We start from the raw sequence: 26,370 nt of genomic DNA, 5'->3' as shown, positions 1-26,370 counted from the left end.
GTCAACTCCCAACACTTTGCATCCCTGCTGCTTACTCACATAAACCTCTACTCCTTTCTGTCTGCTCAGAGATCACCACAAACTCATCTCATTTGCCTCTATTGTAGCACACCTTGAGGAGGAGTCCTGGTAATCTATTCTCCTCACGAAGCAGAGACAAGACTGGCAGACCAAGCCCCATTTTGAAGTTAGCAGCCACTTTGAATTTTCTTAGAAACCCTTTGAGTTTGTATTCCAATAAGACATCGGCCTGTATGAGGAATTCTCTGCTTTTTGATGTGAGGAGTTAGTCATATCAATTGCCATGCAATACCAGCAAACTAGACAAAAGTGCAGATTTAACAATATAAAAAGTATTTTTGGATATAGGTTCAGGAATAAAGTAACACCCATTTTCACTCCCTAATCTTAATACGGAATAGAGTAAAGCCTTGCTAACATGCAGTTAAATCCTCCATTGAAGTTTTTACAATTGAAAGAATGACTCATACCGTGCAAGAGGTGGAAAGAGGAAATTCAAACCTATCGGAAGTCAATTGATGGAAACAGAATGCAAGCAAAAAGAAGGTAAAGAATACGGTTACATTTGCTAGGGTCTGAGGGACAGAAGATTTTTAGGTCTATCCCTAAAGTTGAAACTGCTGAGAGCAAAGATAGTTAAGATGTGTTTGATGAAGCCATGTTAAGAGTAGATGCCCGATTCAAGCCAACTATTAGTACTACCCTTATGAGGTATCATTTCTATACAAGAGGTCTGAAAGAGAGTGAATCTTCTGATGAGTTTTTAACTGCTTTCAAATGTTTATCAAATGCATGTAATTTTGGAGTCACAACCAACAAAATGATACATTATCAGCTTATGGTCAATACAAGTATTAAAAGGATCCAGGTGCAGCTACGGATAATAGGTGACCACACCAAGAATGACATTATCACATTTGCAAAGGCCATTGAACAATCCTTGAACTGGGTGAAGGAAGTATATGAAACTCAACTCGGGGAAAAAGTGGAGAGGTTTGTTCCACTAGTGGCAAGCATGTGAAGAATGAGATGTACAAAAGTGAACGTAAGAAAAGCAATACATGCTGCTATAGATGTGGAGGTCCAAATTATCTTGCGTCTTCGTAAATGTGTCCTGCTATAAACAGAGTGCAACAATTTTAAGGAAATGGACCATTTTGCTAAGATGTGTAGGTAGGCAAAGAAACAGATCAAGCATTGCATAGCACAAGTAATTGAAGGCTCATCGTACAATGACATGCGAAGAGAGGGTGATACAATAACAGGGAATAACCCGGTGTCAATTGTGCGAGTAGATGATAGTGAAGGAACTGACGGACTAATCAATCCACCAATGCGTAACATACAAGAGCTTGGCAGGCAGTTGTCAGTAATGGAGGATCCAGCTCTCTAAACTGGGATAAGAAATATAGCAGCTATTGCCTACTCATGTTAGAGCTGTTACTTTTGACGGATGTCAAAAGTTTTTGGCGGACACTTTATGGCCAATACCCTGCTCAAGGGTATGACAGCTCCATTGAAAATGTATGTGGCAATTAAGGAGGAAAGGTGCTAGGCTGGAAAGATCAAAGAAGGTTCAATATCACACTAGATCCTAATGCTGAGGCTCGAGTGCTGGTAGTCAAAGAAATAGATGCTAAACAAAGAATAATAACATGCTTTCTGAATGTTTTCAGTAATAAATTGGGGAAATTACAAAGTTCTGACCATGAAATAAAACGTAAGCATGGTGCAGAACCTATAAGACAAAAATGTAAATGATACAGTTTAGTCAAAGGAAGGAATTCAAGGAACTGTTGGATCAAATGTTGACAGATGGTGTTATTGAGGAAATATTAACATCAGAATCGATCTCTTCTGTGGTCCTTGCTAAGAAAAGCAACAGTAATCTCAGGCTATGCATTGATTTAAGAGCACTCATGAGGGAAACATTATTGTGAATAGACATCCACTACCAAAGATAACTGACCTTTCTTTCTTTAATGAAGCCACTGTATTTTCACCCCGGACCTTTGTAGTGCTTATCATCAAATTGAGAAGTCAAAAAAGCCATGACCTTTGACGGCCTTTATTACACCATGTGGAATGCACTAATTCAAAAGGATAACCTTTCGGGCTGGCGTCAATGTCTTCCAAAGAGCTATGCTACATGTGTTAAGGGACATGGACAGACAAGTGAGGTGTTTGCAGGACGATAGCCTGGTGTTTTCCCAAACAGAAAAAGAACATCATGAGGCTCTAAAGGAAGTTTGAAGAAGGCTATCCAAATATGGCCTTGCTTTATGTGCATAAAAGTGTAGACTATTTGAGTCCCAAGTGGATTATTTGGGACACACATTATATTTGCTAATAGAGTAGTTCCCAAGCAGGATCTGGGGGATGCATAAAGTACCTGCACCCAATGATAAGGAGACACTAATGTAATTTCTAGGTTTATAAAAATATTATGGACAATTCGAGTAAGATTTTGCCACGGTCATGGAACCACTAAGAAAATTGTTACGTAAAGGTTGTGAGTTTTAGGAATCTGAACAGAAAAGTGCGTCTGAATTGGTAAAGTCACAATAGTGAATACCCTTCAACCATTTGCGAATGGGAATGAATGTATCATATCTGTAGACGCAAGTGCGTATGGGTTAGGTGCTGTTCGGTCACAAACGTTTGGGGGTTATGAATGGGAGGTGACATACGCCTCAAAGACATTAATTAAATGTGAGAGTAAATATTCTGTAATTGAACAAGAACTCTTAGCTTGTGTATGGGCCACAAATCACTTTAAACATTCTGTTTGGGGGATTTGTTTTACTATCCAAACAGATCATAAACCTTTTATACCTACGTAATCACCAGGAAGGGAGAGAAACACAACAGCACACATTGCAAGACTTTAATCAACGCTACAAGAATACAACTATGATGTTTGGTTTGTTCTTGGCCACAAAAATCAAGCAGCAGATTATTTGTCTAGGTTGCATTGACAAGAGTTAACGTTTAAAATGTGTAACCTTGAGGACTATGATGTGGTAGCCAATGTGAATGATGTATGTGGATAGGATGATGGAGTGAATAATGAGACATTGTGGATCAATTAATATGGTAAGGACAAGGAATTGAACCTGGTCAAAAAGTACTTAGTGGAAGGATGTCCTAAGATTAAAAGCTTGGTTGGTTCCCGTCATTCTTTTACACACGTGGCAACTGAGTTGTCAACAAATAGGGAATTCTTATTGTGAAATAAATGTGTTACCCAGTGAGTTTACGTAACCGCCTCTTGAACTTGTGTTGCCAGGGGCATATGGAGAGGACGGCATTGAAGAATCGACTGCAAGGTTATTACTGGTGGCCTGGAATGGATGCAGACACCAACCGTATGTTCTGCCAGTGTAAGGTGTTTAAGGTGGCTGACAAAAACTGCAAAACCCGCGTACCTCCTATGCAAGTGACGCCTTGGCCTGACTGTGCTCCAAATGGTGGGCCTAAATATAGCAGGTCCCTTCAGAAATTTGCCAGGCAACTTAAGATTTTACATTGATTACCACTCTAAATGGCTGAGGTGAAGTTTGTCAAGTGTGTGACCACAAAAGTAGGGGTTGAATTTCTCAGGGATGTATTAAGCAGGGAAGGATTCCCCGAAAATGTAATCACAGACAACCGTGTACAGTTGACTTCAAGTGAGATGACACAGTTCATGCAGGCACATACTATAATGCACGTAAGGAATATACTATATGATCCACAGTGTAATGGATCAGTGGAGCGATTTAACAGTTATCTGAAGGAAAGTATTTACCTGGCTGTGGTGCTTTTGCTTTAGAATTTTGTGAAAGGTTATGGTCATATAGAATCACCCCAAACACTGTCACCTGGCTCTCACCTTTTGTGTTAATCAAAGGATGGCAATCCACTTCCTTAATTCTTCCCAGGTGGTTCAAGTCAAATTTCTCAGGAAACAATATGACATGTAGGCAGGATCTAAATGCTATTAGGAGGAGGCCCATGAAAAGCAGAGTAATTTGAAAAACAAAAATACATCATGTAATGCAAGGTTACTCCCTGAAACATATCTGTGGGGGACTTGATCTGAATAAGAAGGGGTAGACGAAAGGGTAAGGGAGCAAGCAAGTTCTCACAGCCTTTGAAGGTGGTCAAAATGAACAAAGGAAGTGTCATCACTCAAGATGGCAAATGTTGGAGATTCAGGAGGCTGCCTAAATGTATGAAGGAATCTAGAAAAAATTCTACTTCATCTTGGTCAGATGACACACACCCTCCTCTGGTTGATGAACAGAGTGAAGTTGAGAGTGCGGTATTTATTGAGGTGAATACAAAAATGAACAGTGATATTCTAAAGTCATATTTCAATGTGACCAATATGTAGGAGAGGGATGAACTTCCGATAGACTATATTTGTTTCAAAAGAGGTGAAAATGAATCAGGGGCTTACAGAGTAAAGTTCTCTCCCAGACCAAGAATTCCTTCGAGAAAACAATCAATTGATGATTAGTTTGTTTCTTCAGGTATTACTTTTAAATTTAAGAAGAAAGATGTGTTATATTGAAATTAGCATTAAAGTGCTGCAATCCTTCTTTATTACCAACCCTTCTCCTTTTTCTGTTAGGTTTATATCTCTTATTTGTCCACTGTATTTCTTCCTGTTGGGACATGTGTGTGAGCTTAGAACATGGGTGATGGTAAACATTCTAAGTTTAGCAGGCATAACAGACACATGCTGTAGAGATGTGGTTGTGAGAAGAGGCAAATAAAAGTGCTCCTGACTAATCGCTTTGATTCATGTAATCTTTGTCTGCGCTGTTAGACTATGGCAATGATTTTTACCCATGCTGTATAGCTGTGCAGCATGGCTAAAATAATTAAAAGAAAAAGTGCTATGACGGAGTCAGCAGTAATGTGTTTTTTTTAATTAAAAAAAAAAAAAAACAAACAAGGGAGTGGACTGGGGACGAGGTAACACAGAGGGAGGGAGGAAGTGAGGGAGGGAGTGAGGGAGGGAGGGAGGGAGTGAGGGAGGGAGTGAGGGAGGGAGTGAGGGAGTGAGGGAGGGAGTGAGGGAGGGAGGGAGGGAGTGAGGGAGGGTGGGATAAATGGAGAAGGATGTGGGTGGGAGAGAGGGCATTTAAGAGATAATGGGGAAGAACACGGACAACAGAGGCTGAGCAGAAGAGGCAGAGGAAGCAAACAGACAACAAAAGGTGGGCGAGAGAGTCTTGTGAAACACACAGACCACAGAGGGTGGGCAGGAGGGGCCGGGGAAGCAAACAGACAAGACGGGTAGACAGGAGAGGCTAGGGAAACACACAAACAAAAGATCAATGGGTGGGAGGTAAACTGACAACAGTAAACGGAGGGGTTGGGATGGCAGACTGAAAACAGACGGAGGGTGGCGCTGGGGCAGCAAGCTGACAATGGAGGGTGGGAGTGGACTGGGCAGCAAGCGGACATGAAGGACAGGAGAGCATGGGTCAGTAAACTGACAATGGAAAGTGGGGGGGGGGGGCTGAGGAAGCAAGCAGACAACGGATATGGGCAGCAAGCTGACAATGGAGGGCAGCGGGAGGGCATGGGCAGCAGGCTGACAATGGAGGGTGGGCGGGAACGGATGGGCAGCAAGCATACAATGGATGGTGGGCAGGAGGGAATGAGCAGTAAGCGGACAATGGCTGGTGGGCAGGAAGGGATGGGAAGAAACCTGACATGAAAGACAGCAGGATATGGGCAGTAAACTGAGAACAGAGGGAGGGAGGGCTGAGGAAGCAAGATGACAACGGAGGGCGGGTGGGAGGGGATGCGGCAGCAAGCTGATAATAAAGGGCAGGAGGGGATGGGGCAGTGAGCTGATAATAAAGGGCAGGAGGGGATGGGGCAGCGAGCGGATAATAAAGGGCAGGAGGGGACGGGTCAGTAAACCGACAATGTAGGGCGAGAGGGGCTGAGGAAGCAAGCTGAAAATGGAAGGCAGAGGGTGAACGGAAGCCTACTGGGAAGCAAGCGTACAATGGAGGGCCGGAGGGAGGGATGAGGTAGCAAGCTCACAGCGAAGGTCAGGCAGAAGCGATGTGGAAGCAAGCTTACAACTGGGGGTGTTTGAAGGGGCTTGGGCAGCAAGCTGACAACAGAGGGTGGGCAGGAGCATATGGAGAAACATGATGACAATGGTGGGCATGAGGGGGTGGGAAAACACACAAGACAACAGAGGGTGGGCGGGAGGTGCTGGGAGAAATAAGGGACAACAAAGGGTGGGCAGGAGGTGCTGGGAGAGCAAATGGATAAAAAGCTGTTGAAGAAGCAGGAACTGAAAATGAGGGAGGATGAGAAAGAAGAACGTGGAGGGGGAGAAGGACACGAGGGAGACCGGTGGAAAACACATGCAATCTTGTACCGTGCCTAAACAAAAAGTTACAAAATAGTGCCTACAAAATTAGCAGCGGACGTACACAAGTAATGCATCCATGCTCCAGGGGTGGAGCAAACACATGAAGAAGGAAGAAAGCCTAGAGAAGCAGCCAAATAAGAAGCAAGGAAATGAGAGTGGCAATGAAGTCAACGAATGGAAAGCAATGGGTGGCCTCATGAAGTCAACCAATGGTAAGCAATGGGCGGGCTCTAAGTCCACTGTAAGCTAAGAAAATGTCTTGCATCAGACTGCGCATGTGCTTTTTTGGGCTAGAAATAAAAATTATCTTTGACTAGGGCTTTCTACATGTAGTAGCAGCAGAGAAATGCAGAGGTGAAGAATAGCATCAAATGATACAAAAAAACTACTACTTTATGGCAGGTGCACCAGTCACATCCCTTTGAAAACACATATGCAAAGCCTCTTCCACTTGAAGACTGAACACTCCCCTGTAGATGACCTCTGTCTGCCCTTTCGATCGCCTTGATGTTGATGCCCACGCCACAGGTCCTGTGGTGCCGGGCTGACAAACTCCCCAACGTCACATTGGGCTGAAACCCCATGCCATGACGTCGGACACTAGATCCAGTCTGCACTGGAGCATTCAGTGCCTTCGGTGCGATAACCTGCCAGGTGTATCAGACGACCGTTCGATGGAACCTTTCACCTTCTGTCCAGCAGGGTAGAGGCTGAAGAAGGACAGACACCTCTGGTTTACCAACAATGCCGAAGCCGTACGTCTCTTACCTGATGACCGTGGGGTACAGCTCCGATGTGTAGATGTAAACTATGTTGAAAGCGGCGCTGATGGTCAGCTTACCCACCAAGGACAGGGATCGACTGTTCACAATAGAAAAGAAACCGGTGTCTGTGGGAGAAAGAGGAAGAAACCTTCAACGCCAGCAGACCGAGATCATCAGTGACCATCAACAACTCCTCATGTCTCCCAAGTAATGAGCGGCTGCAGCCGAATAGATCACACTCTCAAAGAAAGATACAAAAACATAGCCATATTACTGTTGAACCTAAACGAGTTTACACGGAGAGCGTAGTGGGAGTTATCCCCCCCCCCCCAATATGATCATGACTTTCTTATTTAATAAAATAGAAATGCTATCATGCAATGTTTTGGCATGGGTGGTACCAAATGACTTTCTAATGCACCACATTTCTACTTCATGCAGTCCTGGTTAATAAAACTTAACATCAAGTTGTAAAAAATACAACACACACTCAGTTGTATCCTATACTCCCTCTCTTTGGATTCTCAGCATCACCAAAACCTATTAACACATTGGAACTTAATCATAGCCTTACAACACTATCAGACTAGTAGGTAGTGCCTTTTACACAACTACTAGTTTAATGCATCACACCAGATGTTGTTCTCTTGCAGACTACACACTCCATGCACTTTATACTCTGACATTCAGCTGCTCTCACTTATGCATGTAGCTACATATTGTCCAGATATATAAAACCCTGACTTCCAATCTACAGACTAAAAATGCAATGAAACCAGCAGGTAAAACTACCTACACAACTATCAGCTTGCCTCACTCAGTGCCTCAATGCTCACTACATAAATTCCTTAACCACCACCTCTTTTTAGTCTTGCCTCAAGTGCGGCATAAGAGGTGATGGACTGCACAGGATGCTCCTGAACCGTATACATCAGACATGATCCTTCTCTCTCTGTTATATAGACCTCCGGCGCATGCACCAGCTTTACGCAAACACACGATACCAGGGGTCTCCAACCGTCTCTAATAAAAGATACTTATGTTCATTGAAACTCATTTAGAGCCACTAATATTAGTGTCAGAATATTCACCACGTCAGACAAGAGAACTCTAGTGCACACCCTCTGCACGTTTACGAGAAGGAATCCCATCAGTGCCGCAAGCAGAACAGGAATGAAAAAAAGACTGCCGATTAGAAAGGCCATCCATGATCAATACATAAGAGCCACAGCTGCCATGCCCTGACGCCAAGGTGGTAGTGTTCATTACAAGTCTCCCCCATGCCACAGACTCATCGCTCACATATCCGCTTTAAATATACTAAGGAAATTCAACCATTTTTTCCCCAAGCATCAGCTTATGAGTTTTGAAAATACACATTCTTTAATCTTGAATACATACTTTACAATTTTGTAATACATATATTAATTCAGCCAAGCAAAAGCTTCTTATTTATCAGTCTGGACTATACACAGGCGAGCTACTAACAGGTAGATGGAGAAATACCAGTGGCTCAAGAGCTACTCATTGGAGAAGCCTGCATTATATCATATCCACAGAGCGCTTGTAGCGTGCAAGCTTTTTATTTATTTATTTATTTGTCTTCTCTCTCTCTCTTACTATAATTTTTTTTTCTTCTAAATCTGTATTACAAATAGATAGAAAATGTTCAAAAGATATAAATAGAGAGTCTTGCAAAACAGATAGAAGACTCACAAAGACACATGTAGGGTTGTAGATAGATAGCGATGGGTGGATGGATGGCTAGAGAGATAGATTGACAGATAGATAGATGCACTAGAATTAAGCATTAGCAAAGGCAAGAGACTGGCGGGGAACACCAAATCGATTAGCTATTTTTTAAGGTCGGGTGTTGGTTTGAGCTTTTGATTTAACTAAGATTATGGGTAAAACATAGTTACTTATAGGAGTTTTCACCCAGACTTCATATATAAGTCTGTTGCAGTGTCATTCACACTTTTCTTCCACCCACAGACCACATTAGCCGTTGTCTAACTTCACTTTGATTTACAACATGCTTCCCTTTCACAAGGAGCACATCCGGAGGCCGCTGCAGCTTGTACCGCCCTTTGCCCCTGACGACAGCCAATGAGAGTACCAACACAACTTCTGACCATCACACTCTTAGAAGTGTGTCAATTCAGAATATTCCAGGCTCACAAAGCTGAAGTAATACCTTGGGATGCAGGTAGTAGTCAGTTGTAATGTATATTGTATTAATAAACAACTATTGTTGTGCCCATGTGTATATTACACTACTACACAAACATCGCCACCGCCTGGCAGACTGTCATAAGTGCATGTGTACACAATTGCCGGTGTCGAGCACTGGAAACCACTGGCTCAAATTAAGCACTGATCCACGCACAAAGTAGTTTTCCTTAGTGCCAGGGACTACTATGATAATATTTAGCTTTTTTGGACCAAACAATATTTTTTCCTTTATTTAATATTTTTCAGATTGATGAGGGCCTGGCAGTTTCCCCAACAGTAACGTTTTGCAAAATCCATGGCAGAATAAAACAAGAATTGCCACAGTCAAAAGACTGGCGGTCAATGCCTGACCTCCTGGCTTTGCCAATGCTTGTTCCACATAGGGATTATCCCCACCCCTGCCCAAGAGGAGGATAAATCAGCACTGCCAGAATGGCATTAGAGATTACCTTAATATGGGTGCACCAGAATAAACCAGCTGGTGTTTTACGGGGGCTTTTCACCTGGCTTGGGATCATCGCTTTTGTAGCTTGTAACGTCTCGTCAAGTGTTCCTGTCAGAGGTTCTACTTCATGGGAAGGGAACAGAGCCTCAACCCACCCATCATCGTCACATTAGTCCTTATTAGAGGAATATAGAATAGTAAAGTGCTCTATCCAACTTTCTGGCTGAATAACGTAATCTACTGTCGTCCGACTGCGACGACTCGCGGGGCCACCTTGTGCCAGAACAGCCTGTGACCCTTTTATTCGCCGCTTCAGTGAGACCCGCCTAGTTATGAATATCCCACTCTTTCACGTTGGAAAAGTGCTCTCTCCTATATATGTCTATCTTGTCTTCTACTATCCCTGTTCTTCATCCTAATTGCAGCTACTAGATTTTCCTCGCACCCCTACCTTCCTATTGTTCTATGTTTGCATCTTCGGGCTGGGGCCCGCTGATTTAGTGTCTCTAGTTAAATGGTTTTCCAGTGAGTTAAACAGCTGGTCATGTGAACGTACCACACTGCTAGATCATTCAGAGATGACAGACATTTGAAACAGCAAATCAGTGACCTCGCTATACGGCTGGATACCTGCTCCGGGTACCACAAAAGGGAACCCCGTTCTACACTGCGTCAGTTATTTGTAACAAGAAACTCCATCCCGGGGACTGATTCAAAAGTCCTACCAAACAGAACAGAGTTCTGTTCTCAGTCCAATGCGGGGTGTTATGGACCCTACTATTACGCTCTATGCTTGCCATATTACCAGGATCTTCCAGAGTTTCAGATCTTGAAAAAAAGTTGATACAGCTAGCATGATTAGGTCTGTTGTAAGAATAACACCCCCACCAATGGGATTGCATGCAACCATTGCATGCGCTGAGCCATAAAGATATAGCAAGGGTGTTTAGCTGTATGGCAGACAGTGTGCAGCGTGTAAAGGGGTGTTATCCAAAGTTTAGAGACAGCCCCCTACGATTTGTCTACGAAATCAATTACAGAAAAACCTAGTATAAGAGGGTCTGTCATCAATCTGGTCAAGCAACAGTTCTAGTTGGTGTAATATTTCAGTGCCACTCTTTCCTCTTGCTGTGTGGCTGTACACATTATATTACACTGCGGTCTTGAATTTGATGATCAAATAATGCCTCAGGTATCACACAAGTTCGTCTTTAAGATTTTAATCTTACAATTCAAAGCAGTTTTAACCCATTTGGAAAGACACCCATATGGAAAGACCCCCATCTGTCCCCCGAGGGATGTCCCACCTCTTTGATAAAAGCATCTTCACTATAATTCATAAACCCTGGTCAGAATTCTGGAATTGTGCATCACATCTCTTGAAAGATGCATACGTCATATTTACTTACAAGGATACCCCAATCAGAATCGGATAGAGTGTAGCCCAATGGTATTCCAGGATATAATATTCAAGATATTAGAATCATTGGCCATCCAATTGGGAGCGATTTGCTGTTCCACCAAATGCAAACGTTTTGCATCATTGGCCACTTGGGCAAAATCTGGCTGATTTCCAGCATCCACAGCTGTATCGGGGGAAACCTTGTAGGTTTCTCGCTAAAGATATAGAAACTGTGCCCGAAGCATCAGGGCTCAGGGGACCCTGTCTATAGTAGAGTGTTCCACAGACAGGTTCCCCAACCCCGGACAGCAGTCTACTACAACTGATGGGCCCTGGGTCCACTGTGATCATGCTCTCTCCCTCAGGGGAGCGGATTTTAAACTGGATCATGGAGCTCCCTGGAGTAGGCGTTCAGAGATCTAACCCCACTAATCCATCCTACAGATCCCCGTCTGACGACAGCAACTCTAGACAATCAGATTTACTTCCCGCGGGGGGAGGATGTTTCACTCTTAAAATATCAGAGCGAATACATTGCCGTATGCGCCAAATCCAATGAATAGATTTATTGATTAAGCAGCTCTCAACCTCCCTCATCAATTGAGAGGATTTGGTGGCATTGATTACAACCACCAAGCTGCCCTTTGGATTAGGATTAGGCAGAAACCCCTTTATGTTTATTATTCACAGAGTCATTCCTTTCTGGAGACTGCAGAGATAATTTTGGTGTCTTTGTTGATAAAGCGGAAGGCATTGAATGATCTGAATTCTGTATTTCTTTTTTTACTTTGTTACCGGTGTAAAGCTTTCACTGTCAATTTTAATTGAACGACATCAGTGCTGTACGTGTGCCGAGGTGGTCAATATTGTTAAAAATCTCACAGAAAACCCTAGGAGACATCTAATCGATGATAATCTTGGACAAGTGCAGTTCGTGCAGGACCCTCACATGCATGTGATCATAAACCTTGCACATGCCTTACGTTAATATTATTTGACAATATTGGAAATTACAAAATGCCGTAAAACCTGCCCAGAGGTCTTCTCATTCGCTGCAGAACAATAGACGTAAAGTCTATGAAACAGGGTACCCGTATAAGTATCTTAAACATGATTAAAATCAGAACATTACTGTGCCAGTTCATTACGTGGAGTCATCCCGTCCGCCTAGACACAGAATGCATCAAAACTTCTAACCACAATTTGAAAAACCCTCCCACAAGAAGAGTTGAGGTCAATAACAAAGAGTAAAGCTATGGTAGTAAAAGTTTGTGAACTCTGGGCAAAGTAAATAATGGAAAGGAACATGCTTGGAAAAAGACTTGAGAACCACCTCTTTTCACATACTCCTCTTCATGAGTTTGTCAGTGCTTTTTGGTCATTACTGATTCAAGCCACTTCACATAGAAACTCTTTTTTCTCAACCACAAATGCCTCCCCCAGCACTCCCTCTCAAAACTAACAGCATATTTCAAAGGGACCGTAGCACTTCCCTACTTCGCTTATGATCCTTCAACGCACCCTCGATTACTAAAGATGAACAGAAGGACACTTGGGATCACAAAAAAGGATATATTTGAGGTACCCAAGAAATGCCTCAGACTAAGGAGACATTTAAGTTTCATATAGAAAAGTAAATTACCCAAAAGTCAAGGGCATTTGGTATTGGTTCCGCACAACTAAGAACTCCACTGTTGTGAGTGGAAAGGTGGGATGGGAGTCTTGAGGATAAAACTACAACTGCCCGGTGATTCTTTTTATTTGTGCCGCCAGTGAGTAGGATCAAAATGAACTGCAGGGGAATAAATCAATCCTGCCAGGAGGTCAACATGTTTCAGCCCTAATTCAGGGACGGTCACCCAGTCCTTTTTTATTAACAATTAACCACCAATCCCCAGCCCTAAGAGTGTCTTTATGGTCACTTATCATTCTGGAAATTATTCAGAGTTCTTCGAGAAGTAAGAACTCCCTCAAAAGTTTCAGTGTACAAAATGGGACAAACCAGTGGCTATATCATTAAATATTCAACAATACCACCAAATGAAATCTGTCATACAGATTGCAACATCTCCAGGACACGTATGATGTATAGATATTTTAGGTAAGAGCAAATGAAGTAAAAGGATGTCTCTAGAGGTGAGATACCCTTTTCCCTGCACTTTATGATACACATTTTAACCTCCGGGGTAAATATGTATGTGAGGCAAGGAAGACTCACTGGAAATAGAAATCAGCAGGATCCCAAGTATACAAACATGGTAGAGAAGAATTAAGGTCTGAAGGTATACGAAGGTCGATGACCCAAGGTTATCTTGACTTCATTAGAGCACCTCGCTGCATAACTGCTTTAAAACACTTTGAGATCTCAGTCCTTAAAGGTGCTAGGACCATTTGCTTTTTGCATGTTTTTTTTTAGTTTCCCTGCTTTTCCTACCGGTAAGTAATGACCTACTCTCTTTTTAAATTGATAGGTGATGAACTAGAATCTATTGAGTGCGATCCATGTCTGACACTATACCGAGTCCCAAACCCCTGACACCGGCAGAAGCTCCGCTTGCTTTGTCCTCCTACCCTTGAAATGTTGAGTACACAAAGGAAGTACCTGGATAATCTAAATGGAGTGATTTTCCCTACGGTCCTTGGACACCTGGAGTAAGTGGCCATTCTCACAATGGATGGCGTGCAACAATGGATGCTGCTGGACTATAAGAATATGAGCCACACATTGCGAGCCCTATGAATCGGACTCTGGGTAGGTATGACGAAGGACTATGCAGTGACGTGTGTTTAAGTCTGTACATTTTTCTTACACATGATCATGAACTTGGAAGATTTGAAATAATTTCCTGCTAGAAGGAATATTCAATTTAGATCAAAAAACTATCTTGCATTGTTTACACACCAATACAAATCTCCGAAAGTATTATTCAAACAGCGGTGGCTCTTCAGCAATGGTGGAGGAGCGTTGCCCCACTGACCCAGCAGGTGAAAAAAAAAAATACTGTGGTTTTATTTTTTACCTGTCTGCTGGGCCAGCCTCTGCAGGGATGGGCAGGGCCGTTGCTAGTGGAGGGGTACTGGGTCCTGTACTGTAATTACGCATGTGTGTTTGGCGGGCCATCTCACCCCATCCAAACTCCAACTCCCTGTCCTGAGCGGAGCGTCAAACCAGCCCGCTCAGGCCAATCCCCACGCTGCTCTGATGCTTGAGAGCAGCGTGGGGATTGCACAGCGAGTCTCGGATGCTCGCTCAGGGGCTGCTGGGACCCAGGAAGCATCAGAGAACTGAGGCGGCAGAAGCTTCAGGTAAGTGTTTATTTCATTTTTAATTTTTAAACGCGTTAACTCCCCCCACCCCTGGATACCACCTACTGCGCTCCGCCATGCCCCTCTCTCACTCCCTCCCGCACCCACTCCACCCGCCCCACCACATGCATTGGCTGCTAATTATTTAAAAACATTTGTGTATGTGGTTTTGGGAATGTCAAACCTGATATTCAGAAACATATCTTTACTTTGTCACTATTTTACAAGGACAGCACAAGTTCTTATTTGCTGCTTGTAAAGCTGGATGGTGATTGGTACAAAGGGGTTGCCACTTAAGTGAGCATCCTTCCAAAAAGACCAGTCAAGAACCATCCACATCCCAATTATATAAAACACACAAACTGCACAAAAATAAAGAGTAAAATTCTCAATCAAATACATTTTTTAGAGGAACTAGTGCACTTCTTAGCAAGTTATCAGAAGATTGAATGTGTGATCTTTATGGCCTATGATGGCTACAGATTACTTATAAAAACATGAAGTACCTCTCTTTTCAGGAAGTGCCATAACGATGAGACAGGCCACGCCTCCTACGCACAGGAATCCTGCCAAGGTGCGCCTGCGCCCAAACCTGCCAGAGAAAACAGGCAAAAGTTAGATATTTCAACATCTACCAAACTACCTGAACTTACTCGTGAACGCTTAAATGATGTTTCTTTTAGAATGAAACACTGGTGCCAAAGGAGCTCTAGCAGTACACCAGAAAGCTGCAAAGTGGGTTGACAAGACTCTCATTGAAAACATACAGGAGGAAACGCTATCTAGGAATAGTCTGCATCTGCGGATAGATGGTCGGTGGCTTGAGCATACAGCAACGCGACACGTCACTTCAAAGGCAGCGGGCTGCACCAGAGTCTGAGAGCAGGGACAGCTTGCCTCAGCATAGTGTGCGAGCCAGATGGAGGAAAACCTTCAGTTAAGATGCACTCTTAGTCAGATAGGTGGGAGAACTTCTTATGAATTTAATAAAGCATCATATTTCATTAAAGGTTGTTTACCTGTAATCTCAGCTCTCGGTCCTGGGCCTGCCCCTTTAAAACAAAACCATAAATGGTCCCAGACACTGAGTGCTAGTCCTCATGACAGCAACACCAACTGGTTTGCCCTTGTTGAATGGACCTTAGTTTCACCAGAAGAGGCCTGTTCACCTTTTGGCAGCTTGTAAACACACCAAGAACTATGCACCTGTCCATGGCCTGCTTTATCGACACTTGTTCTCACCACCCCAGATTTGACAAACAATGCTTATGTTGTCTAAGTTGAATTTCGCAGCTCTTTTGATATCTAATGTGTGAGGAGGCTTTTCTGCCAGATTGGGAATGACCGGAAAACAACAAGGAAAAAAAAGGTTTCAAGTGAGGTGAAATTTTGAGATAACTTTGAGTAGGGGAGTAGTTTGATCGCAAGAACCCGGTACTGTGGTAGAACACCATATAAAGTTAATCAATTCACAGATCTGGAAGCCGGTTCACCCTTCCAGTCGAAGTAAGAGCCACAGGGAAACCTACCTTCCATGGCAGACACTGAGTTAGATTTGTGCATGGGTGCAAACAGAGTACACATGGATTCTGATAGGACAGAGTTTAATTACCGTGGACAAGAAGGCCTTCTAATCAGGGGAAAGACTCATCTTGAAGACTTCAAGGCACTCCTTACTCACCAGAACTGTGATGGGCTTTTCATATAAGCAATGATGACAGTGAAATGCATTTTAACTGAAGAAAACTAAAGATCAGATTTAGCTAAAATAAAGAAAACATAGCAGTGCTATTTCTTACTGGCTCGTTCCCTGGTCCATCTGTTTCTGGAGGGACCAGATGCAGAACCTCTTCCATTTGAAGACATCTTGGGGCCACCGTCATTTTAATCATCTGCACCCTTCCCCAGAGTCAGAAATTCAAGAGTTGCATTATAACAAAGTCCTATCGCAAGCGCTCTATCAGGGGGAGAGGATTGTTTTCCCCCCGTGTGGGCGAGCCGTCCATTCATGCGAATGCCCAGATATCACAGTCCCTTAGATACCCATGTCATGTTACAGTCCTGTATACAGGCATTTGTGGTAATCCTGGATACGGGGAGCACTTCCGATTTGGACCAATTTATCTCATTACCAGAGAGGGAGGAGATTGTACTAAAGATAGACATAACAGCCTCAAGAGAGTGAGCTGGGTGGGAGAGCAGTAGTAAGATATCATCCGCATATATCAAGACCTTTAAATCTTTACCTCCTACTTGGATACGTTCTATCGCATGTGAGCGATGTATGGCTTTAGCCAGGGGCTCCGAAGCCAGCAGAAAGAGGAGCGCAATGGATCCAAAACGAGTCCGACAGGAAGCACCCACTGTCGATGTCCGCCAAGGGGGAATCAGAGAAGCCAGACTTTTTTTAATAAACTACTCTCCCAGACCCATCCATCCCATGAACCGGAAGAGGAAAGGCCTGTCCACCCAGTCAAATGCCTTTTGGCATCCAGGGACAAGGCTATCGTCTCTTCTAGCCTGCCATGGTACATGGGTCAAGGTTCGTAAAGGTTTATGGCAGCTACGGTCCGGCACGCACCCCACCTGATGAATCAGCTCGGATAAAACAGTCCTAAATGGGGACAGTATTTTTGTGAAGATTTTGTGGCCCACATTAATTAAGCACACTCCAGGGGGCTCTTCCTTTCGTTTAGGAGAAGGGTGATAGCAGCCGTGTTAGAAAAGGTCCCGAATGAGCCTGTGTCAAATGCCTTTTGATAGGCCTTCGTCAGAAGAGGGGTCAGAAGGGCTTCACAGGCTTCGTAGAACTTTCCTGGGTAACCATCCCCCGGGGTTTGCATGTAGGTAGCACTGAGATCACTTCAGCTACTTCTGCTACAGTGAATGCGCCCTCCAGTAGTGCCCGCCCATCATCATTAAGGGAGGGACACACAGCAGGTCTAGAAACTTGTCTATTTGAGCCGCAGTGGAGCAGGATCAGTCATATAAAGAGTCGTATTGAAAGCCACAAATCGATTTAGATATTCAAGGCGTGGGTCAATAAGATGCCAAGTGCACCATGGATGGCCAGTAGGGCAACTGCTGCGATTCCCGTTGTGACAGCTGTACGGCCAGCAGCCGACTGCCTTCTCCCCGGATCATACCGGCACCATTTTAGTTTAACAAGGGTTTTTTCAGCACTTCTTGTGAAAAACATGTTAAGGAGCTTTTTCAATGGTTCTAGTTCCTTCAGGCGTGTTGTCGATGGTGATGTAGCATGAAAAGAGGTGAAGTTGTGCACTTTCGATGCCAAATCCGTGTCTGCCTTGCATTTCGCAAGAGCAGTGCCTCTCATCAGCAGTCCCCTAGTAGCCTCCTTCTCGCCCACTCTAAGAATCCTGTCTGAGGCAACAGAACCTGCATTGTCCTCACGGGAAGAGAGAATATGCTGCTTAAGTTGTTTTTGCTGCTCAGAATATTTGTTTGCAAAGGACTTCATCTGTCCCCTAAGGGGATTCGATGAGCCAATATGGGCTCATCGAAGATCCAACTGGACTGGGCTCAGATCCGACAGTCTGGCGTCAAGAATAGTGTAGCCGGTCACATCTCAAAGCAATCGACCCTGAAGGACAAGTAACCAATGCAAGACTGGTTACCATGCGGGCAGAATATGAAGGTAAATTCTCTATCCCTGGGGAGTAACAGAAGCCAAACATTCTGCAGGGTACGGTCAGAAAGCAGATCTTGAAGCAGGGCTCTATCAGCGCGGTTGGAGCGGTCTGGACTCCCAGTCCTATTCAGAACCAGGTCAGTCTCCTTCCAGAACAGGTGCGTGCCCAAACCCTGTATAAATTCTGGCCAAACGTGTCAAGAAATTCGTTTTTTCCGCATTAGGTGCGTATATCGAGTCGATCACTATGGACTTGTCTTGGATACGAATTTTAGTGAAAGCCCTCCTTCCCATATCATCTGTCCATGTTTTAAGGGTTTTGCAGGGTATCCTACCGCCTATCAGGATTGTTACTCCACATCGCTTCGATGCATTACGCAAGGGGGAGGCAGTGCCACGAATGGTCACTGCAATTCTACTGCTACTTATGACCATGCCTACTCAGTCCCTTCTAAGTTTGAGTGATTCCTCCAGAGGCAGATGCGTCTCCTGTATCAGTGCAATGTCTACCCCCTATGTGTGCAAATAATGTAAGACTTTATGTTTAATGTAGTGGGACATACCGTTCCAGGCGTTCTAGACAGCATAGGTTAATGTCCCGTCAAAATACTGCAGAACCTAAGTGCTGTAACCTGGGAGGTGGGAGTCTGAGCTAGGTATGGTACTTTGGCTGGCAGGTCTCGCCTGCGTTCATCACTCTAGCAGAGCTGCAGTCGAGTGTGCAGGTGGGAGGGGGGTTCCGCTCAGTGTAGTGTAGGTGGGCTGTCAGGTGCCTCTGGTAAGATTTGTAGTTAATGATTTGAATAATGTAATACGTAATAAGGAGCAGTTCTTGACGTGCACCCAGGGGTGGGCAGGGGTAGAGTGGCTCAATAATGTGGAACACTGCCCTTAGTAAGGGAGATGAGAAAGAAGAAATTGGAAAGAAGGGGGGTGGGAGATCACAGTACTCTTTTAGTCTGGAGCTAACTTCTGTGCCAGTCTACACCGGTGGGCCTCCCCCCCCCCCCCTGGAAACATGACGTCTATCCAACACAGGTGGGGACCAACCATGAACATCTATGGAGCAAGGACGGCCAAAGCAGGCAGAGGCGGGGTCCCAGGGGCCATATCCATGGTTGAGTGCAGTATGGAAAAGGGGTGAACGAGAGGGGTGAAGGAGGTGAGGAGGGGCTCCTATGTGGCTCCCCAATAGTACTATGCATAACTGTGGACTAGGCGACATACTGTTCCTTCTCCCTGCACTGCCCTGCTCTGCCGCTATCCGGGGCATAAGAGTAGATCGGCGAGCACAGGACCACACAGGACAGAGTGTGATGGTGAGCAAAAATAGGATGAAAATCAACCAGAAAAAGACAAAAAGGAACAACATCAAGGGCACTCCGAATTAGACCCGGTAGCCAAATGACTGCCAACCAACTCCACCTGCTACCAGGGCTTTGTCCGGGAGCGGCTAGAGGGGTAGGGGAGGTCCGTAAGCTTGTTCTAAATCTCTGCTCCAGCCCAGAATGGCTTTCCACTGGGATTCTACATGATCCAGTTGCTAATCCATTACGTCCATTCTGTTACAGAAGGTTATGTCCTGTCTCATACTTTTCACCTCAACAAGAGGTTGGTCAACTTTATTTTTCATGGTAGTGAGGCTATTACCAATGGCTTAATTTTTTTCAGTAGGGACTCCATGGCTAGGTCTGACTGGGTGTCTGTATCAGAGATCGGAGTGGGCTAAGAGTACACCACTGCCAAGGGCTGGCCTGGCCATAGCGTGCACTGGGCATTTTCCCGGAGGTCTGGTTTTGGACCTTTGGGGGCCATTTTTATTGCTGGTGCCCGAGTTTGCAGCAATGCTGCAAAACCGGCCCACTGCAACAAAAGCGAAGCAGCAGTGTTTCTCACCCTCCTCTCCCCCTCCCTGCCTTCCGAGCAGGTCCGATGTAATTGCCAGGGCTGGTGTGCGTTCCGAGTCTGGCCCTGCCACTGCCTCCGATGAGGGAAGCTGGAAAAATACCAGTTTCTGTAGCCATATACAGCAAGTTGGGCAGTGGCTTATCTTCAGGCACTTTCCCAAGGCAGTCTGGCAGCTTGTCCCATAACCTCATCAGCCAAGGCTTCAGCAGAGATCCAGAAGTACTTTGAAAGAACCTCGCCCGCCGGGGTGTATGCGCCGCTCTATCAGCGCTCCAGAGGATCATGCAAGACACTCGGAGAGTTTCTAGCTATGTCGCCCCAGCGCCTAAAGAATCATCCCTGGCAGTGGAGTGAAGAAAGCATTTGCGCCAATGTCCACACCACCGACCAGCAGAAGACACGAGAACTCTAAGGGGACGTGATGTAGGTGCGTAAGTGCTATGCAGCAGAAGACTGGATGAAACAGCCTGGGTGTCCTCGCTGTGAGGGCTGACCAGATTCTCGTGCTCCTGAGGAGAGTCAGCAGTCGCATATGAAGCAGAGCTCGTCACTCCACACAAATATTGCCACCCCGTCGCCTTCTACAAAAGTCAGGGTATGGGAGCGCCTGGCCACTTGCGCCCCAAAGATACACAGACTTGTTCTGCAATCATAAATGGTAAGGGCCATAGCTCTGTCGAATGTAGGCTATGCGGTCTCCTCCCCGTCCTCTCCGTAGGCGACAAACCCACCACTACGTCGATGAAGTTTGGAAACGCATTGGTACTCCACTGTCCGTTTACAGCTTCACAATAGAATTGCAGGCAAACGTCAGGCGTGCATCCGGGGGCCGAATGCGGCCTGCACGCCCTGCTATTTCGTGGGATCTTCCAGCCTGATACAGCCTGGACAGGTAGGGAGCCCCCAGGCTCCCTACCTGTCCAGATACTGGTCCTTTGTTGCCGGCCCTCCCATACAGAGAAAAGGGGTCAAGGAGCGCCGGTGCTATGACCGAGCTTTAGAAGCAGGAATCCACCTAAGCTGTTTCCTAGCTCCGTCTCCCCACCTCTCTCGTCTAAAGAAAGTGAAACCTTCTCTTCTATAAAGCGACTTCAGAACTACTGTTCATGGCTTCGTATTCCAGCACCAGGATGCTGGTAACGCCCGGCTTCATGGCCTCCCTGGCTCCACACTGGCACCCCTAAGAGCCTACTTCCTGTCACAGTGTGTCTCATCCAGGACCTGAAGAAATGTGACGACATCACCCCCAACCTGATGGAACTCTGCTGACTACCCTTGTCCTTCCAACCAGCTGTGTCATTTACAAAACCATGACACCAATCTCCATCTCTGGAGGTACTTAGCACCCACACAGCTGGGACACCCTCAGACTGCAGGCAAAGAAGTGTAAAAGAGAAAAAACAAGGCTGCAGGACTTTTACATCTCTGCACCCAAGATCTGGAACACATCCTTGTATCCAGCAGGACCACGCCCACGCTACTACAGTTTAGGAAAGAGATCAGGACACACCACTTTAAAGAACACTACATCACGAAGCATTAAGCAGTCTACAATCCAGCTACCACTCCAATGACTCGTCAACTTTACGCTCGTCTTTGACCCTGTGGAGCACTCTGCTGCCTTTTGGAACGGTTTGCGCTACAAAAAAGGCACATAAATGATGCCGAAGGACATCACAATCTCCAAGACCACCGATTGTTCAGGCCTTCCTGAAGAAGGTCTAAATGAAAACTGTCACCAGGGATCAGGAAGATGCACGCGTCCACACAACCTGTGAGGGAGGAAACTAGTCTGACTTCTGGAGAAGTCTTCCACAGAACGACAATCTTCATGAATGGAAATGAGTCTTCCTTCCGAAGGGGACATAAAAGTGTGTATTGTGGGACCCGCATAGTCTGTATTGTGTGACAGGGTGAATGATTTTTATTCCGGCTTTTGTGTTGAAGTTTGTGCACTGAAGGGGCGTTCACCAGCCAGCCACCCAAAGAAGGACATACAAAGAAGCCCTTTTGCCTTACGCTTGCTCCTAACAGCGCCATGGACTTGAAAAAGACACACAGGGCTACCCTGGGGCAATACAGGGGAAATTGCAGTTGGTAGTGGGAGCTCCATATTCAGAATATGAGGAATTTTATGCAACTTTTTAACATCAGGATGGGGAGCTGCGCTTCCCATGGATCTCTGGATGCCACTCAATATTCTAAATGTCTTCCTTTTCACTTATTTGCTGGGGCACTTTAGGTCTAGAAAGGAGTGGTAATAATGGCATGGATCCCTTTGCTTTACTAGAAAGCAGCAACAATAGAAGCTCTGGTTCTTTTGCAGCTCTGACACTCACTCAGCGGACTTCTTCCAAAGAAAAGACTGAACAGAACTGAACAGAACAGGATGCAGACGAGAATGTAGAATACACTGGAGAAGAAACAGAATAGAATGCAGTAGAATAAACTATAATACAGTAAAATAGAATATGGACTACACTAGAAGGGAATACAGTAAAACAAGTAACAGTTGAATGGAAGATGCTAGAATAGAACAGAACACAGCAGCATGTGGAACGCAATAAGGAAGAGAAAATGGAACAGAACAGAATATGGCTTAGAATATAATAGAACAGAATAGAGTAGAGTAGAATACAATAAAATGGAATACAACACAGTAAAATAGAACAGAAGAAAAAGTTACTTACATTCCGTAACGCCTTATCTGGTAGAGACTTTGTCTAGCCTCAGACTCCTTACCTTAGAATATTCCCAGCTGTCAGACTGGATCTGGAAATATTTCATGCGCAGTACCCCTGCACGCCCGTAGGTAGAGTGGTTCGGCTGCGCGTGTCATCGTTCATGCCAGAAGTGATACATGTAGTGCCTATATAGGCACCTCCCTAGCGTACTGACGTCAGTTTCTTTTGCCACGAGGAGCGCTGACCAATGGTGTATGGAAATAGTGCCCTGAAATGAAAAGGCCCCATACCTAGAAATCCATTCCTAGAGTGAGAGGGATGGGTGGGTTGGTAAGGAATCTGTGGCTAGATAGAGTCTCTACCAGATATGGAGTTACCAAAGGTAACAAAGTTGTTCATCTGAAAGAGATTTCTAGTCGCAGATTCAATACCTCACCTGAGGGGAGTCTGCATACAACATTCTTGCAGAAAGTCCTGCAGGCCCCAACGGGTACAGCGCCCACACAAACGGACCTGACTGTCCAGGCAGTAGTGTTTAGTGAAAGTGTGCAGCGAGGCCCAAGTTGCAGGCTGGCAGATATCCAGGACCAGAACTTCGCTCGCTAACGTGGTGGCCACACTTGCCCAGGTGGAATGAGCATGCAAGCCCTCTCGGATGTTTTTTCACCACTGTGTAGCAAATCTTAATGCAGAGTATGATCCATCGGGAGCTGCCTCGCTTCTGCACAGCATTCCCTTTGCTTCGACATACCCGAGGAAGAGTGGTTTTGTGCGGTCAAGGTAGAACAACAATGCTCATTTTGGGTCTAGCAGGCACAGTCTCTCCCCTTTCTTAGATGGATTAGGCAGAGCATAAAAGGTAGGCAGGGTGATGGACTGTGGTAAATGAAACAAGATGACCACCTTTGCAAGAAGGATGCTCGAGTCCAAAGGATCAGTTTGTCTGGGAAGAACGACACATATGGAGGCTGAGATGACAACGGCTGAAGTTCACTGCCCCTCTGGATCGATGTTACTGTCACTAGGAAGGCCGTCTTAATGGTGAGAAGCCTAAGAGGGCAGGTACGAAGTGGCTCAAAGGGAGTGCACATCAGAAGGGTAAGGACCAAGTTAAGGTTCCACTGGGGCATAACGAAGGTAGCACAAAGAAATGTGTCGTAGACCTTTAAGAAACCTTTGTAAAATAGGGAACTTGAAGAGGGAAGGTTGGTACGTCAGACGCAGAAAAGCGAAGATAGCAGGCAAATAACTCTTCAATGTGCCCAATGCAGAGCTATGCTGGGCTAGGGTAGAAATGGACAAAAGAACTTGTGCAAGGGGTGCAGATAAGAAGTCAACCTGTTTGGCTGCACACACACTATGCAGCAAACTTGCTCCAACGACTGATGTTTACCGATTTGGTGGATGGATGCTGAGCTGCCAGAATAACCACAGAATCAGGCAGAATGTCAAAAGCTGTCAACTGTCGCCACTCAATCTACACACATGTAGGCGGAGCGTTGACAGGTTCGGGTGGAGAACCCTCCCCCGCTGCTGCAACAGACGATCCCTCCTGAAGAGAAAGCCTAATTGGATGTCCAATGGAGATGCTCAAAAGCTCGGGATAACATACTCTTCAGTCGTAACTGATCTTCTTGAGAACTCTGGGCAGGAGCGGTATTGGCGGGAAGGCGTATAAGAGGCCAGAGCTCCATGTGAGACGAATAGCATTTCCGAGCGAGTCCCCTTATAAACTTCAGCACATGGAAGTGCTGACATTCTGCATTTTCAGGGGTGGCAAAAAAGATCTAACCAAGGCTCTCCCCACTCTTGGCAGAAACCTTGCGCCACCTCCAGATAGAGGCGGCGCCACTCGTGAGCTGCTAGACATAGAAGACTAGGTTTGTCCACCCTGGCATCTAGAGAACCCGCCCGATGTTGAACCACCAGGGAAATGTCCTGGTTTTCCAGCCATGTCCTGAGATGTAAAGCCTCTTGAGAGAGGGTCCGTGACACCACCGACCCTGTTTGTTGTAGTACCACATGGAGTTGGTGTAGTCCGTGAAGTAGCCATCCCTTGATGGAGGGTAGAAAGGCTTTTACGCCAATCTGATCACACGGAGCTCCAACAGGTTGATGAGGAGTCCATATTCCGCCAAAGACCAGAGTTCTCTGATCTCCACCTTTTCCAGATGGCCGCCTCATCCCAGGAGTGACGGATCTGTCACTACCGTCAGATTTGGTTGGGGAAAGAAGAAGAGTCTGCTAGTGATCCAATCACAGCTCGTCAGCCACCACTGAAGATCTCTTGCAGTGCCCTCCGAGATCTGGACCATGTTATTAACCTCCAGTGGCGCATGTGAAGGCGTATCCTGCTGTCCACGAGAAACCCTTGACAGTCAGAGGGCAAGCTAAAGAGGCTTGGAGGCTGCGGCTCCCGGGGAGTGGTGGATTGGCCCAATCTGTTGCTACCTGACACATGAGGCCTGTGGGTATCATGTCCTTGGCCAGGCAGGGAATGGGACGTTTGCATGCCATGGTGGCTGGGCGGGAAGATCGCGGCTGGAAGCTCCTTCCATAACCACAATAGGAGCGAAAGGCAGGCTGGGGTTGGCGAGGGGGCCAGAGAAAGGCCCAATGACCTGGCCATAGCTCTGCTATTCTTGAAGTGCTCCAGCATGGGGTCCACTTTGTCTCCGAAGGGAAGAAGCCATCGAAGGTCATGTCCATACGCGAGGTTTGGATATTCCACCAAAAGTTAGTGTTTTTCAGCAAGGCGTAGCACCTAAGGACAACTAACAACAAAACTGCTCTGCCTAGCGAGTCAGTTGTGTCCAGTCCACAACAAATGGTGAAGTTGCCTGTGTCTCTCCCGTCAGCCATAGCCTGGAGAGTATGGCTAGGGCCTCCGACCGGACCATCGGCAACACCTGTGCAACCGCGTTCCAGAGTGAGTGGGTATATCGGCCCAAAAGGCACGCAGTGTTCACCGACCGCACTGCCAGGCTGCCGGGAGAAAACAAAAACACATCTTCTTCCCCATGGTATCCGGCCTCTTGGATTTCCTGTCTGGTAGAGTGGTAGAGAATGCAACAGTATGAACTTTGGAGGTGGAGGTGGAGGCTTGGACCACCAAGCTTTCCGGCATTAGATGTAGGACAGAAAAACTAGGGTCCCCAGGGGCGGGGTGATGGTGGCGGGTAATTGTCCTGGTCACAGGAGCCCCTGTGCAGTGCTTCGAACAGGCCCAAGTAGTAGGATATCTGTGAGGGCTTCATTAGATGGAAGAAGTGGTTTCAGATGGAGTCACCCCTGGTTGAAGCATCTCCATCAAGACCTTCATTTTGACTGCCATAATGGGGAGTCGAAGGCCCAGGACCTCAGTGCCCTGTCTCACCACCAATGCAAAAGATGCTCCCTCCCCGTAAGAATTGGTAGAACGAGAAGTATCCAGACTGCTTGGGTCCGCCAGATCCTCACACCAAGTGTACTCGGTGTAATCTAGGGGCTGGTATTCTTCAGGGTCCAGTGGCCTCTCCCATTCTTCCACAAGTGCTAGCCCATAAGAATAGGTTATAGGCTC

The 26,370-nt window shown here is 45.7% G+C and overlaps 1 protein-coding gene across 2 annotated transcripts in view; it reads right to left on the bottom strand.

Moving 5' to 3' along the window:
* Positions 1-26,370, bottom strand: part of SLC22A15 (solute carrier family 22 member 15) — a 187,217-nt gene that overhangs the window by 30,419 nt on the left and 130,428 nt on the right. For both annotated transcript variants that reach the window (XM_078656368.1, XM_078656369.1), the window contains 2 exons: positions 15,071-15,156; positions 7,181-7,301 (listed from right to left, as the gene is read on the bottom strand). In XM_078656368.1, coding sequence (XP_078512494.1) covers positions 7,181-7,301; positions 15,071-15,156 — 207 coding nt within the window. The remainder of the gene's footprint in view (positions 1-7,180; positions 7,302-15,070; positions 15,157-26,370) is intronic.

This window comes from Lissotriton helveticus, chromosome 8 (genome assembly GCF_964261635.1).
Source record: "Lissotriton helveticus chromosome 8, aLisHel1.1, whole genome shotgun sequence".
Taxonomy (NCBI): Eukaryota; Metazoa; Chordata; class Amphibia; order Caudata; family Salamandridae; genus Lissotriton; species Lissotriton helveticus.
This window is presented reverse-complemented; position numbering and strand designations above follow the sequence as displayed.